Source organism: Oncorhynchus mykiss, chromosome 28 (genome assembly GCF_057628025.1).
Source record: "Oncorhynchus mykiss isolate SJ-2025 chromosome 28, ASM5762802v1, whole genome shotgun sequence".
NCBI lineage: Eukaryota > Metazoa > Chordata > Actinopteri > Salmoniformes > Salmonidae > Oncorhynchus > Oncorhynchus mykiss.
In genome coordinates, this window is record NC_143049.1 from 22,566,739 (window position 1) to 22,584,037 (window position 17,299).

Here is a 17,299-nt window from a genome sequence, read left to right on the forward strand (position 1 = left end):
GGTCACGGACACAATATGAAGCAGGCCACTGTAAATCACACGACAGACGGAGCATCTTCCTGGAGATCTGTCGTCGTTTGTGACTAAGGAACTTCAGACCTGTAATTTAAGAAATGCGCTGGCGAAAGAATGCAATAAATCTTTGACAGCAAAGAAAAAAAGTCAAGAGACCAACTCCTAAATTCCTATCAGTTTGTGAACGTGGGAGGGATTATGTGTTACTTGATGAGATCTCACTGGGTGGTCCAGCCCACCATTTTTGTGTACAAATAAACTTAACCCCCAATGTGCTGCTCTGGTCCTCTGCTGCACCACACGTCATAGACACAGACTACCAGGCTGTATAGTCGTGTGAAGAAATGTATGTATAGACGACAACACACGGACCGAACAAACACTTGACAAAGCTTTATAGAATCACCCAGAAATAACAGACAAGACTCACACAAAGAACACCACTGAAACTGATCCTTGGGATAAATAAAATTGCTTTTATTTGGACACAATGTAAAAAAAAGACAATGGAGATGGTGGGGTGATGTGTGGAACTGCCTGGTGGTCAGTTAGTTTGCCTCACTGCTCTGGTCTGTTGGATCGGTCAATAAGGCGTTGTTCCCATCGGTCAGTCTTCCCCCTTGTCTAGATCTCCATCAGCTGGTCAGTTCCAACGATCACCTCGTTAGTCCTTTCAGCTACAGGTGAGAAGAAACCTCTCACAATTAGACATTTGAGTTAGAAGATTATGAACTTTTGTTCTTCTGTAGAACCTAGTATTTGAGATGGACTGTATAATTAAGCAGGCCGAAGATCCCTAGACCTATAGCGAGTGGTTAATTGGGTTTGTAAAACAACAGTGTTCGATAAACTGAAGTCAAGTTCTGGTCTTTGAAGTACTTTTCAAGCAGAAATTAAGGTCACAAGGCAGTTAACACGCTCAACTCAGACAAAAAGTATGCAGTGCATTGCAAAACTATTCAGACATTTTGGATGTCTTCACATTTCGTGTTACAAAGTGGGATTAAAATGGATGTAATTGTAATTTATTTTGTCAACAATCTACACAAAATACTCTGTCAAAGTGGAAGATTTTTTTATATACACTACCGTTCAAAAGTTAGGGGTCACTTAGAAATGTACATGTTAAAAAAGAAAAGCAGATTCTTTTGTCCATTAGAAATAAGTCCTTGTTTAAAATAACATCAAATTGATCAGAAATACGGTGTAGACATTGTTAATGTTGTAAATGACTATTGTAGCTGGAAACGGCAGATTTTTTATGGAATATCTACATAGGCGCACAGAGGCCCATTATCAGCAACCATCACTCCTGTGTTCCAATGGCACGTTGTGTTAGCTAATCCAAAATGATAATTTTAAAAGGCTAATTGATCATTAGAAAACCATTTTGCAATTATGTTAGCACAGCTGAAAAATGTGTTGAAGCAAAGCAAGCAATAACACTGGCCTTTTTTAGACTAGTTGAGTATCTGGAGCATCAGCATTTGTGGGTTCGATTACAGGCTCAAAAAGGCCAGAAACAAAGACTTTCTTTTGAAACTTCTCAGTCTATTCTTGTTCTGAGAAATGGCTATTCCATGCAAGAAATTGCCAAAAAACGGAAGATCTCATACAACGCTGTGTACTACTTCCTTCGCAGAAAAGCGCAAATTGGCTCTAACCAGAATAGAAAAAGGAGTGAGAGGCCACAGTGCACAACTGAGCAAGAGGACAAGTACATTAGAGTGTCTTGTTTGAGAAACAGACGCCTCACAAGTCTTCAACTGGCAGCTTCATTAAATAGTACCCGCAAAACACCAGTCTCAACGCCAACAGTGAAGATGCTGGCCTTCGAGTTCCTCTGTCCAGTGTCTGTGTTCTTTTGCCCATCTTTATCTTTTCTTTTTATTTGCCAGTCTGAGATATGTTTTTTTCTTTGCAACTCTGCCTAGAAGGCCAGCATCCCAGTGTCGACGTCTTCACTGTTGACGTTGAGATTGTCCATATACCACAAACACCTGAGGAAGCTTATTGCTATTTTAAACTGGTTACCAATGTAATTGGAGCAGTAAAAATACATGTTTTGTCATAGCCATAGTATACGGTCTGATATACAATGGCTATCAGCCAATCAACATTCAGGGCTAGAACCACCCAGTTTATAATGGTGCTTTTAGAACAGCTATCTTTTCCAATGGCTGTGATGGGAGAAAACTGAGAAAGGATCAACAACATTGTAGTGAGTCAATGCTAATGACCTAAATGACAGAGTGAAAAGAAGAATACAAATGTACATAATTTACAAAAATATGTATCTTGTATGCAACCAGCAAAGGAAGACACTTCGCTGGTTGCGTAACACTTTTTGTTTGGGTAAAATCCAACACGGCACTGAGTAAATGCTTCCTTTTCAAGCATGGTGGTGGCTGCATCATGGTATGGGTATGCTTGACATCGGCACATACTCTGGAGTTTTTCAGGATAAAAAGAAACGGGATGGAGCTAAGCACATGCAACATCCTAGAGGAAAACCTGCTTCAGTCTGCTTTACTCCAGAGACTAGGAGAGGAGTTCACCATTCAGCAGACCAATAACCTAACAAGACCAAATCTACACAAGTTGCTTACCAAGAACAAAGCGAATGTTCCTGAGTGGCCAAGTTACAGTTTTGACTTAAACCTGCTTGAAAATCTGTTAAGACTTGCTGTCTAGCCATGATCCCCAACATCTTGACAGAGCTTGAAGAATTGTTAAAAGAATAAATGGGCAAATATTGCACAATCCAGGTGTGTAAAGCTTTTATAGAATTACCCAATAAGATCCACAGCTTTAAAATGCCGATGCCAAAGGTGTTTCTAACATGAATTGACTCAGGGAACTGAATACTTATGTAACGACATTTTAGTAATTTAATTTCTCTTGAAAATAATATGATTTTTCTTTCACTTTGACAGATTATTTTGTGTAGATTGTTGAACAAAACAAAAAGCTAAATGAATCCATTTTAATCCCACATTGTAACACAGTAAAGGGAATAAATCCAAGGGTTTTGAATACTTTTACAAGGCGCTGTATATTTTCACAATGTGCCAAATCATACACATTTCTAGGATTTCGACACTTTCCCTCTCAATGACAGATGGATCAGGATTTCAGGAGAAAAACAAGGTGAACGCAGATGATTCTTTCCCTCACAGGGGTGCCTAACAGCCTATTGAGACAAACCTGAGGAGAGCCTGCTATCCATCCAGAGCAAAAAAGCTAATCCAAACTAAACCGGGGAAAGTGATTCATGATCCATATAAATACATTTTAGTGTGAAGGAATCTGAACAAAGGCTCTGTTTTTGCATTCAGAGTTAGGAGGAAAGAGAAACAGAGCATGAAACACAAGGAGAGCAGTGTATTTGTGAGGGAGAGGAGGGGAGGAGGAAGAGCATATCTGTCTCCATGAAGCATGGAGAACAGTCTTCTTCCTTTATGAAGCAGCAGCAACACCTGCAGAGTCCCACCGCCACCTGACTGCTTGTGCAGTCAGAAGACTTCTGTCTGTCTGTCTGTAGCTGCCTGACAGGGTGGTCTCTCTCTCCACAGACACTTCCATCTAACTGCTTTATGAGTGGAGGCATAATGCTTTTACCAGCCATACTCCTCATTTATCCCCTGACGAGAGAGGCAACCCACCTGATACGGATGGTGTTCAGAAGCAAACTGAGCCTGTGAGGAGCAACTGCTTCAGGGGATTTATATATAAAGCAACTGCTCTTTGTTTCATATGGATATCATTTCTGTAAAAGAGAACCCACTGTTCACAGTATGCATGTAATATGTATGTATACACAGTGGGCCAATAGCTTGGGGTGATAGAAGTCAAAGCTGTATGTCTGATGGATAGCCATGAATAGGACCACCCTGTGAAGCCAGATTGAAAGGGAAAATAAATACCTTTTACTTCAAAACTAAGTGTTAGTATATCAATCCGAGACAGTCACTATAGAAGAGAAGGCTGTATCTAAGCACTATCCAACCTTACGGCGAAGGCAAAGTTCAGGTTTAACATTAATTTGGCCTTAATTATCCATTTCACGTAAGAAGAAAAAAAGAACAGTACTTTTTATATCATTAAGATTAAACTATTCAAATTGAAGGGGAACTTGGCACTTTGATATGATGAGTCAAAGTGCTTTTGACTTCAGATCTTAAAAGAGAACGGTTGTTGGCATCCTCCGGGCTATTTCGAGACTTTATGGCAGTTATTATAAGTGATGCTTTTATAATGATAGGTTATATTAACCTCTGCTCTGTGGCACTCTGTTAGCCTTTTTTCAGGGGCTATCTTTGAATTGTGCTCTCTTGCTGTGCTGTGCTTTAAGCTTATAGGAGTTAGGTGGTGTTGGTGGCAAGGGAGGGGGATGGGGGTGGATGCTGGGCTGGGGGGACTGAGTGTATGGGAAGTACAAGGATCTAGCTTGTAATTTGGGATTTCTGGGAGCCGTTCCATAAGCCAGTGCTTTCCAGGTTATGGCAGGCTAATCAGGTCCAGTCGCACTCCGATAACCATAACGGGCTGGGAAGTTGGATGGGCAGGGTGGAAGGGGGTCGGTTGGGAGGGAGGTAAACGTTGCAGTATTTGGTGCAGGGGGCCATGGTGTAGCAACACCCTGTTGTTCAGTCAATTAGGCTGAGCAGGCCTTGGACATCTTAGGGGCGCCCCTGACAGTGTCATTGATGGAGAGGTTAGAGACCAGGCCAGGACCACCCGGAATTCAACAGCCACCAGACACCCTTCCCCCCACCCCCACAATCCCCAAAACACACACTAACATACAAACACACAGGAACACACACACAACCCCCCAGCTTGATCAAGGACTATGGACAAGGGGATTAAGAATATTCCAAAAATAGGGTTAGGTTTAAATGCGCTTTAAGAAGGAGAATAAAACACATGGCACACGCAGGCGTGCGCCACACACACATTCACCCAGTCACATAAACATTGACCCACACAAATTCACACCCAATAATCCCAATTTCTACTTTTGGAACATTCCTCCTGGATACAATACTACATGACTTGTAGGATGTGTCATTTCTGCCCGTTGAGGGATGCAAAATTCAGGTACCTTTCTCAAACTCCCATTTTTTCCCCAGAAATCCCAGTGGAAAGTTTCCTGGATTTCCTACTTATTCTCTCCTGATTTGGGGAATCTACCAAACAGGATTTCTGGAAAACCTGGGAAATTTTGGGGCACCGGAATCTACTGCTGCTAGTTAGAGTAGAGGGGAGTGGGACTGTGTGTGATAGCAAGGTGAGGTGAGGCAGTAGTATGCTCACCATCTGGCTCTATGCGCTGGGCACTCCCCACCAGGCAGTATTTGATGTCTGCACCTCGGCCAATCACAGCATTACTGCAGATCACACTGCCCTGGATGTTACACCTGTAGAACAAACACAGAGCAGCATCAACTGTCAGTCCCCCTTAAGAACTAGTACATTATCACACTGTGCAGCTTGTGGGTATCTGTGAAGACATCGCAGCAGAGTTGATTTGTGGCCAGTGGACACTGAAATAACACAGTCAAAATCCTGGTTTTATGTACTGTTTAAACATCTACTCCAATTTCAAGGAGGCCGTTTTCTGGATGAACAGTAACATTGTCCCGTTGTCTGTGGCTGCTTTAAACTGCGCACGCACACACACACACATTTTCCAGGGATCATTTTGGCACTATAAAAACTGTATAACTTTATTTGCCCAGTTTGATGTTTACGTGACATGCCTGGGCCAGGCCAGGTTTTTTTTCAGAGTGGAAGAAGAACATATTTACAATGAACACTTCTCTTTCATGTCTTCAGCTAATTGCCCAGCTGAGGGAGGTCCTTGTCCTTTCCTGCCTCTGACCCCCCTTAAAAGGAAACATGATCCCTCAGAGTTTTCAGCTGTCTTGTTTTATTTTCCTAAAGAGACTAGATTAGCGTCAGTGTTTCCCCTGTGTTCATTCATTGTTGCCGCCACACCAATTATTTTATTTATGGAAAAATGCATTCAGTCTAAACTTAAAATGACTAAAACTAGACAGAAAGTATGCAGAAAATATAATTGACATATATTTTGTATTATAATCTTTCAGAAGTAAAACAAAATGCTAGACAGTGTGAAAATAGAACATTTAAGAAAGGATGAATTAAGGAATATTTTGGTCATGGCTGGATTACTGATGGGGCAGGCAGGGCACATGCCCAGGGGGACTGATTGGGGTTCCCATTGGTTTAGTAAGAATGGTTGGGCATAAGAACAAAGAATTAGCCATGGCAAAATACATAGAATTGCAGGAAATTAGTTCACACTGCACAATTTCCTCTCAGCTCCATGGAAAAATGTATCGAACTGCAGGAAACAATTTAAGCCGCACAAACGAGCTGACCACAGCCATTACCACACCGCCCACCACCTAAGACCCTATTGATCCAGAAACACCTGAACAACCCGGACCCAAATCCCCCACAACAGTTACCAGCGCTGCTAAAAGAAAACCTAGAGGAAAGACTGAGCATGAATTTTGAAGAACAACGCCAGCCTCTACCTCGTGTGGGCAAATTATACACCAACATTTAAAATACAACAATGCCATTGTCAGGGCTCCCGAGTGGCGCAGCGGTCTATGGCACTGCATCTCAGGGCAAGAGGCGTCACTACAGTCCCTGGTTCAAATGATTATATATATTTTATTTCACCAGGTAGGCCAGTTGAGAACAAGTTCTCAATTACAACTGCGACCTGGCCAAGATAAAGCAAAGCAGTGCGACAAAAAACAACACAGAGTTAGTTACAAGTGGGATAAACTAAAGTACAGTCAATAACACAATTGAAAAATCCATATACAGTGTGCAAATGGAGTAAGGAGGTAAGGCAATAAATAGGCCATAGTAGCAAAGTAATTACAATTTAGCAAATTAACACTGGAGTGATAGATGTGCAGGTGATGATGTGCAAAAGAGCAAAAAATGTCAATAAAAACAATATGGGGATAGGGTAGGTAGTTGGATGGGTTATTTACAGATGGGCTGTGTACAGATGTAGCGATCGGTGAGCTGCTCAGATAGCTGATGCTTATAATTAGCAAGGGAGATATAAGTCTCCAACTTCAGCGATTATTGAAATTTGTTCCAGTCATTGGCAGCAGAGAACTGGAAGGAAAGGTGGCCAAAGGAAGTGTTGGCTTTGGGGATGACCAGTGAAATATACCTGCACGTGCTACGAGTGGGTATTGTTATGGTAACCAGTGAGCTGAGATAAGGTGAAGCTTTACCTAGCAAAGACTTATAGATGACCTGGAGCCAGTGGGTCTGGCGACAAATATGTAGCCGAGAGAGCATACAGGTCGCAGTGGTGGGTGGTATATGGGGCTTTGATGACAAAACGGATGGCACTGTGATAGACTGCATCCAGTTTGCTGAGTAGAGTGTTGGAGATTGTTAGCGAAGTCGAGGATCGGTAGGATGGTCAGTTTTATGAGGGTATGTTTGGCAGTGTGAGTGAAGGAGGCTTTGTTGCGAAATAGGAAGCCGATTCTAGATTTAATTTTGGATTGGAGATGCTTAACATGAGTCTGGAAGGAGAGTTTACAGTCTAGCCAGACACCTAGGTATTTGTAGTTGTCCACATATTCTAAGCCAGAACCGTCCAGAGTAGTGATGCTCGTCGGGCGCGTGGGTGCGGGCAGCGATCTTTTGAAATGCATGCATTTAGTTTTACTAGCGTTTAAGAGCAGTTGGAGGCCACGGAAGGAGTGTTGTTTGTGCATTGAAGCTTGTTTGGAGGTTTGTTAACAGTGTCCAAAGAAGGGCCAGATGTATACAGAATAGTTTCGTCTGCATAGAGGTGGATCAAGGAATCACTCGCAGCAAGAGTGACATCATTGATATATACAGAGAAAAGAGTCGGCCCGAGAATTGAACCCTGTGGTACCCCCATACAGACTGCCAGAGATCTGGACAACAGACCCTCCGATTTGACACACTGAACTTTGTCTGAGAAGTAGTTGGTGAACCAGGTGAGGCAGTCATTTCAGAAACCAAGGCTGTTGAGTCTGCCGATAAGAATACAGTGATTGACAGAGTGAATATGAATATGGCTGCACAGTACTGTCTTTTATCGTTTAGTACATTGAGCGTGGCTGAGGTGCACCCGTGACCAGCTTGGAAACCGGATTGCACAGCGGAGAAGGTCCGGTGTGATTTGAAATGGTCAGTGATCTGTTTGTTAACTTGGCTTTTGAAGACTTTGGAAAGGCAGGGCAGGATGGATATAGGTCTGTTACAGTTTGGGTCTAGAGTGTCACCCCCTTTGAAGAGGGGGATGACTGCGGCAGCTTTCCACTCTTTAGGAATCTCAGACGATACGAAAGAGAGGTTGAAGAGACTAGTAATAGGGGTTGCAACAATGGCGGCGGATAATTTTAGAAAGAGAGGGTCCAGATTATCTAGCTCAGTTGATTTGTACGGGTCCAGGTTTTGCAGTTCTTTCAGAACATCTGCTATCTGGATTTGGGTGAAGGAGAAGCTGGGGAGGCTTGGGCAAGTAGCTGTGGGGGGTGTGGAGCTGTTGGTCGGGGTTGGGGTAGCCAGGTGGAAAGCATGGCCAGCCATGGAGAAATGCTTATTGAAATTCTCGATTATCGTGGATTTATCGGTGGTGAGTGTTTCCTAGCCTCAGTGCAGTGTGCAGCTGGGAGGAGGTGCTCTTATTCTACATGGATTTTACAGTGTCCCAGAACCTTTTGGAGCTAGAGCAGCAGGATGCAAATCTCTTTTTGGAAAAGCTAGCCTTTGCTTTCCTAACTGACTGTGTGAATTGGTTCCTGACTTCCCTGAACAGTTGCATATCGCGGGGACTATTCGATGCTAATGCAGTACGCCACAGGATGTTTTTGTGCTGGTCAAAGGGCAGTCAGGTCTGGAGTGAACCAAGGGCTATATCTGTTCTTAGTTCTACATTTTTGGAAAGGTGTATGCTTATTTAAGATGGTGAGGAAATTCCTTTTAAAGAACAACCAGGCATCCTCTACTGAAGAGATGAGGTCAATATCCTTCCAGGACACCCGGGCCAGGTCGATTAGAAAGGCCTGTTCGCAGAAGTGTTTTAAGGAGCGTTTGATAGTGATGAGGGGTGGTCGTTTGACCGCGGACCCATAACGGATGCAGGCAATGAGGCAGTGATCGCTGAGATCCTGATTGAAAACAGCAGAGGTGTATTTGGATATTAGGATGGCCGGGGTGTTAAGCATATCCCAGTTTAGGTCACCTAGCAGAACAAACTCTGAAGATAGATAGGTGGCAATCAATTCACCTATGGTGTCCAGGGCACAGCTGGGAGGTTAGAGGGGATCTATAACAGGAAGGCAACAGTGAGAGACTTAATTCTGGAGATAATAATTTTTTTAATCAGAAGCTCAAACTATTTGGGCATAGACCTGGAAAGTATGACAGCACTTTGCAGGTTCTCTCTGCAGTAGATTGCAACTCCTCCCCCTTTGGCAGTTCCATCTTGACGGAAAAAGTTGTAGTTGGGGATGGAAATCTCAGAATTTTTGGTGGCCTTCCTAAGCCAGGATTCAGACACGGCAAGGACATCAGGGTTGGCGGAGTGTGCTAAAGCAGTGAGTAAAACAAACTTAGGGAGGAGGCTTCTGATGTTAACATGCATGAAACTAAGGCTTTTACGGTTACAGAAGTCAACCAATGAGAGCGCCTGGGGACACACAGGGCCTGGGTTAACCTCTACATCACCCGAGGAACAGAGGAGTAGGATGCGGGTACGGCTAAAGGCTATCAAAACTGGTTGTCTAGTGCGTTGGGGACAGACAATAAAAGGAGCAGATTTCTGGGCATAATGTACAGACAGGGGTGTGGTAGTGTGCGGGTAAACCTAGGCATTGAGTGACGATGAGAGGTTGCATCTCTGGAGGCACTAGTTATGCTAGGTGAGGTCACCGCATGTGTGGGAGGTGGGACAAAAGAGGTATCTGAGGCATGTTGAGTGGGGCTAGAGGTTCCGCAGTAAAATAAAACAATGATAACTACCCTAAACAACAGTATACAAGGCACATTGACATTAGAGACATAAAGCGAGGCATAAAGCAATCACAGGTGTTGATTGGGAGAGCTAGCTAAGACAACAACAGCTAATTAGCTAAGACAACAACAACAGGTAAAATGGCATTGAATTGTCAGAGTGTCAGTTAACTACACACAGGGCCCGAGTTCGAGGCTGGGGCCGACAGATAAACAAAATAAACAAAATGGAGTACCGTGATGAATGAAAACAGCTCAGCAGGCATCAGCTATGTAGCCGGGTGATCATAGGGTCCAGTGAACAGCAATAGATGAAACAGGGAAGCCGTTAGGTAGTCGTTACTGCGCTAGCAAGCGGGAGACACGGCGTTCATAAAGATAGCAGGCCGGGGCTAGCAGAAGCATCTTCACCGACGTCCGGCAAAGGCCGGTTGAGGACGCAACGGGCGGAATTACATCGGCAGACCAGTCGTGATGGATCGGCGGGGCTCCGTTTCGACAAAGGGTCCAGGCCAATTGGCAAAAGAGGTATTGTAGCTGGAGTAGTTAAGTTTGCTAGCCGGGAGATGCTCCTGGCTTGAGGCTAACTTGTGCTAGCTTCGGGACAAGGGCGTTAGCCACTATAGCCACTCAGTAGCAGCTAGCTAGCTGCGATGATGTGATGCAAAGGTCCAGAGCTTATGGCAGGAATCCGGTGATGTAGTGGCTTCTAGTCGTGTTAGTGAAGAGTCCGGGAGGTATCATCTTTGTAGACGAGTGATCATAGGGTCCACTGAGCAGGCCGGGAGATGGGCCTGGCTCAAGGCTAGCTTCAGGGCTGGGCCACTCAGTAGCAGCTCGCTAGTTGCGATGATCTGAAGTGATGGTCCAGAGCTTACGGCAGGAATCTGGTGATGTAGTGGAGAAAAGCAGTCTGGTATGCTCAGGGTTGATATCGTGCTGTGCAGACTGGCGGGTATTATCCAGGCTAAAAGCTTCTGGTGTCTGAGCTAAAGGTAAAGGCCGCTAGCAGTGCCTAACAATGACTAAATAGCTTGTACCTAATTAGCTGGTTAGCATCTGATGGCTAGCTTCTGATGGAGGTTCTAGCTATAGATTCTAAAAATAGCAGATCCGTATCACATTGGTTGAGGCGGGTTGCCGGAAGGTAAGTTTAATTAAAAAATTAAAAAAAGAGATTGAAATATATACTAAAAAAGACTAAAAAAATGAATCCAGGCCGAATTACAGTCGGCCGTGATTGGCAGTCCCATATGGCAGCGTCGTCCGGGTTTGGCCGTCATTGTAAATAAGAATTTGTTCTTAACTGGCTTATATAGTGAAATAAAATATAAAAACATTTAAAAAAAACATTAAAAAAAAACATGTAATTCGATATCGTCAGGTTTGTGTTGTTGAGGACATGCAGTAATGAAACATTATAGAGAGTTCATCAAAGCTGAGACCGAGCACACCCCCATGTCGAAATAAACCCCATGTTGTAATCATTATTAGCACTGAGCTCAGTCTAAACAATGGATTTCAGACAGTAGGTTGGTTTGGGGTCTAGGTTGGCAGTTTACTCATTCCTTTGAGTGGAGTAGAAATTCTCTATGGTAAGAAGTCAATGATCTTTCAAATTCTCAGCCCAATCTTCATTTACTGTTAATTTACTCATTATCAAAATTCCAAATTGTTTCTTCATACCTTTGATTGTGCAGTTTAAGTTTCATCAATAAAAAGAGGAAATCAAAGAACCTCAATTCAGGGTTTAATCTCATCTTCCCATATGTAACTGTCACAGTGAAACTCCAGACCCTGGGTGGCAGGCAGAGGCGTGCTACATCTCAGTACCAGCAGTTGGAAAGACTGAGGTAGTGTGTTGGGTTAGGGTTAGTCAGGAGGGCTGGGGGAACCAACAGATTGAGCTCTGTGGGGCGGGCTGAGGAGCAACATGCATGAGCCTCTGACACGCTAGGCCCTGCATCCACTCACACAGGCAGGTTTGTATTGGCTGCTGTTGCACAGAGGGCATTCTATTCAGGTGGTGGTGGTAGGGTTGGAGGGAGAGGGGGGTGAGGAGGGAGGGAACCCGGCTGGGGGGTGGATGGCAATTGGAGATTACAAGGATTGGAGTTTTAAACAGAGAGACCACCAAAGAAGCCCAACTGAAACACCACTAATTACTGACACTATGCTCCTCCTTGCTGTGAGCCCCCCCCACCTTAACCACCCACCTCTTCCGCCGGCCTCCCTCGACCCCCCAAATATCCGTAGCTTTGTAAACAAGCCCTCCTACATGCAAACAAAGGGCCCAAAAATGCAAGTGCCTTCTTTAACATGCCAGGGATTTACTAATCCCCTCTTACATTTTTTTTATGTTGTGAAAGAATTGCCATGTCTTTCTTTTTCTGCACTAACTGGGACATGAGGGTACCTACACTGGCTCTGGCCTCACTGTCTTTAAGAGGGACTGTGCTAAAGCCTAACTCTGCCAGTTAAAGCTCTTCCCCAGGATTTGAGGATCTGTGAATTTAAAATAACAGACTCCTTTTCTACTTCTCAGTGGTCGCTCTCCTGCGATTCATGTCATGCTTGCAGTTTTAAATCACCAGCCCGGACATCCTTTCAACCGACCAGCACGAGTGAAAATACTTTAATTAAAAATGTCTCCCAATGCTAGACTGAAAACCCCCCAATTCATAGTAGATTTACTTTCCAGAGTCAGCAATCCACCCACAATAAATAGTTGAAAATGAAACTTTCAAGGTAGAAAACAAGTGTGATTTTGGTGCAAATATGTTCACAAGTCTATCAACTCACTGTGCAACAACTTGTGAGTTATATGGATGAAGTGAAATACGTTGTTGCTGAGAATCCAGACGTTTAACCATGTATATTCATCACCTATGTGTTTTTGTATTACATTGTAAGCATGCTCTGGTTCACTGCACGCCAATGGACATTGTCAACATAGAGTTCTCCATTTTACCCACATATCACATAAAACAAGCCTCAGTCAGTCCCCTCGCGCTGCAGCCATCTCCCTCCCTCCCTGTTCCCCTTTGTCCTCTCTTTCCCTCTACAGTGGCCTCTGAAACCTACTTGTTCCTCTCTCACCCTCTACACTGGCCTCTGAAACCTACTTGTTCCCCTTGGTCCTCTCTCTCCCTCTACACTGGCCTCTGAAACCTACTTGTTCCCCTTGGTCCTCTCTCTCCCTCTACACTGGCCTCTGAAACCTACTTGTTCCCCTTGGTCCTCTCTCTCCCTCTACACTGGCCTCTGAAACCTACTTGTTCCCCTTGGTCCTCTCTCTCTCTCCCTCTACACTGACCTCTGAAACCTACTTGATCCCCTAATGTGGTTCAACACTATAATAGGCTTAATTGGGGAAGGGAGTTGACTGCCCAGCCTTTTTTCAAATATCATTGTTTCTTCCACTGCTTTCTCTCCACCACAAAGTATCATCTGTGACTTTCTGGTAAAATGACTGTCCTTGGGTCTAAGGGCTCAGTGGTAGACATGGTCCAAATCTGTATACATTAGACTCTACTCACCCCTCCTCGATGGTGACTCCATGCATGATGATGGAGTTGGTTACTTTGACCTTCTCCCTGACAGTGGTGGACACTCCGATCGTCGATCTCTTGATGGATGTCTTGTCTGAGATCTGACAGGAAGCTCCTATTATGCTGTCTGCACCAATCTAACAGACAATAGGCAGATGTGGTAGAACGTTGTCAGTAAAAAGACCACGGCAGAATTTACATTTCGCTCTGATCCCTTCACACACTTTGCTATATTAGTGAGTCAAATTCCAGTGTAAAAATGTTTACTCTTTATATGTCTGTTAATGAGAGAAAAGAGCGAAGAAGATGATATTTTAGAACTCAAATGTGTATGACAGTTGGGAAAGCAGTTTGAACATAAAGATAATGGAGAGGCAACCTACAAATGTAGGACCTTCATTTGAGCCAGTTTGCTACAGCAGGAGAATAATCCTGCAGCAACAGGAAATGTGAATTATTATGTGGATTATAATTAATGGATTTTTTTTTTGTAGGGGTTGTATCAAAATACACTGCAAGTTAAACATTTCCTGCATTGCAGGAAAGTTCTCCTAAAACACAGTGATCAAATTAAGATCCTACATATGTAAGGGCGATTTCACACATATTGTAGTTCTGCGCTATAGTTCGAATCAGAATTCAACCATTTTTTACATTGAATTTCTTTCATTTGGTCCGGTTGGTTTCAGATTGCCAAATGACAAACAAACTAAAATGCCTAAACAATACCTTGTGACTGATATTGATTACTGAATTGTTGGGCATGTGACAATAAACAAAGTGTTCAGGCAAGTAATTTGTTTATTGGGGAAAAATGTGCACGTTAAATTCATCTATGATTATGAAGAAGCATAACTTGTGTCCCAAACTTCATATTACTCTCCCTTTGGTCTTTCAACAACATGCGGAAGGAGGAAACAGCGCAATGGCCGCTCTAACTGCGACGTGGGTAGGCTATATTCAGCAGCGTATAGCCCCGTCTCCCCTAATCTGCATCGGATGCGCTCATACATGCTCCGCTATTCAGACTGTTTCAGATATATCAAGTTATGGTTGGCTACAGTTAAAGGCGTACATGGCCGTACAGCAGTGTTCTAGAATATACTTTCATAGTTTTCTAATTCTCAGCGCGGCTCAAGCAATTAATCCAACCATTGCCACATTCAAATGATTAAGAGCCACGTACGCGGATCCACGTTGGTTGGACATTTTGGGGAGGTGTGAAGGTCGGGCTGTGCGTCCCCAGCGGGATATATCACAATGGGAAGCCGGACTATCGCGGATCCCAATCTGAATTGAGCTTTACTCATAAATCCTCTATGACACCTACAGCATCTTACCGCATAGACAACTAACAAGAATATCATGTGACTCACCAAAGCACACTCACTCTAATGTCACCCTCTCTCACCAGAAACTCTCAATCCTGCGAATGACTCACTCTCAGACTCGGTCAGAAAATCCACATTGTACCAGACGTCTAAGAAAACCACCCATCTAGCTACTCTTAGTGCGTTCCCTGTTGGTCATAGTAGTTACTCACCAGACAACGCTCAGAGACCACTGCTGATGGATGGACTGCAGGCTCGTCAAACAGCTTAGGGGCCTGGAACACAGGAGAGAAAATGGATGAGGATAAAGCAATACTGTCAGTCATGTTCAGGAATTATCCTTATTGAAATATATGAACATTTCTTTCTTTTTTTTGTGCCATCTAGCAGACGTTCTTATCCAGAGTGTGTACATTTTCATATATATATATTTTTTTCACACTGTTCCCCCGTGGGAATCAAACCCATAACTCTGGCGTTATGTTGGTCACAGAGCCTGCTATTAAACTAGAGTTTCTGTAAAATAACCAAGAGCGTCACATTTTCTACACAGTCTCCCTTCACTCACTCACCAGGCGATTGGCTTCGATGTAGGCCGCTAGCGTGTTGACTCGGTAACATATTCCCTCGTCCATGATGTGCACGTAGCAGCGCAGGCGTCCTCCGTGGTAGGCATCGCTCATGTCCCCACGGTGGTCATTCCAACAGGACCTCTCCTGGGTTAGATGCAGCAGCTCCTCATCCCTGGATGAGATCTGGATCTCTACACACACATATTTCAGCAGATACACACAGGTGAATGTGTGTGTGTGTGCGTGTGTGTGCGCATGAACATGACGTGAGTTACAACCTAGCTATGGAAAGTCTTAAAGCATACTCTATTTGGAATGTTCATTACCTAAGTTTACATTACTATCGTTTTTCTTTAGGTTCTGATGAGTTTCATCGATGACCTTCGGAGAGTTGGTGGATTTAGAGAACTGTTTGCGGACCAGATATGGGACTAACTCTCCCCGAATCGAAGAGATTGATCTTTGAGAGAAAAACAAAACACAATAGTTACCGAATTGCTGAAATAGTACATTCACTGAAAGTAAAAGGTGCATTTTACCCTCATGATGTGTGTAACCTTTGACCCGCAAATCATTTGAAGAGTAATAACATAGAATTAGAATTAGTAGAGCGGGCATAGAAATCTGACCATGAATTTTTGACCTGAATGGGGAGGCACATTCTACTCAGTCTATTTCTATGAGCAATAATTGTCAGCGTAGGTTGAGGGAGATATTTCCTCATGGTCAATCCAAATGATAGAAGTAGGGAGAGGGGCGTGAGAAGGAGGACAATTCCTTTGAGTGTACTTTGTTAATGTCCATGTACTGAACACTCTCACAAGCTGAATGCCCAACCCTGCTCATGAGGGTTTTATGCTAACCAGAAACAACCATGATCATTTCATGGTGTACACGTTCAAGGGTTTCCTAACAGGTAAAAAAAATAAAATAAGGCTGAATCAAGGTTTTAAACATCCAAGTACACCCTGTAGGCAATTTTAATTTCTCCTCCTCCTCACTTCTTCACTACACTCCATGTCCTCTCCCTCTCTCCTCCTCACTCTTTTTAGTTTCTTTGAAGGGAGATTAGAATTTCCATCTGAATGCTGAGAAAGAAACAACAGTTACTCTGTCCATTTTTCTCCGTGAGCGCTCCACAGCAGAGCAGCTTCAAAAGAGAGAAGAGCGAGAAAGAGGGAGAGAAAGAGAGGGGGAGAGGAAGAGTGAGAGAGGGAAAGAGAGAGGGAAAGAGGAAAAGGGGAGAATATGAAAGAAAAGGGAGCTGAATTTAAAGTCAACCTACTTTGATGAGATAGAAAAATAAAAAGGGGAGTAGTGGTATTGGGGTCTCCTGAGTCTGGACAGCAGATTAGATGAAATTATATTCATATCAGGAGGACTGGTGAATAAATAGGGCTCCCGAGTGGCGCATCTCAGTGCTGTAGGTGCTAGAGGCGTCACTACAGACCCTGGTTTGATTCCAGGCTGTATCACAACAGGCCGTGTTTGAGAGTCCCATAGGGCAGCGCACAATTTGCCCAGGGTCGTCTGGGTTAGGATTTGGCTGGGGTAGGCCGTCAACTGACTTACCTAGTTAAATAAAGGTTCAATTAAAATATGTCAAAGCAATGGGAAGCAGCAGGAACAAGCAGCTGCGTTGCTGCATATTTATGGAAATCCCCGGTAGAAAATGTATATTTGAAGGGAAAGGGATCGAGCTAGTGAGTCAATGTACTCTCCAATTAATGCCACCTGTGCTTATTTTCAACACCACTTAAAGGAGCTGCTG

General features: G+C 43.7%; 1 protein-coding gene across 2 annotated transcripts in view; it reads right to left on the reverse strand.

Moving 5' to 3' along the window:
- Positions 1-471: 471 nt before the first annotated feature.
- Positions 472-17,299, reverse strand: part of eif2b3 (eukaryotic translation initiation factor 2B subunit gamma) — a 46,268-nt gene continuing 29,440 nt past the window's right edge. For both annotated transcript variants that reach the window (XM_021589494.3, XM_021589493.3), the window contains exons 7-12: positions 15,855-15,988; positions 15,529-15,719; positions 15,169-15,231; positions 13,614-13,762; positions 5,335-5,438; positions 472-692 (exon numbers count right to left, since the gene is read on the reverse strand). In XM_021589494.3, coding sequence (XP_021445169.1) covers positions 640-692; positions 5,335-5,438; positions 13,614-13,762; positions 15,169-15,231; positions 15,529-15,719; positions 15,855-15,988 — 694 coding nt within the window. In that variant the 3' untranslated portion in view covers positions 472-639. The remainder of the gene's footprint in view (positions 693-5,334; positions 5,439-13,613; positions 13,763-15,168; positions 15,232-15,528; positions 15,720-15,854; positions 15,989-17,299) is intronic.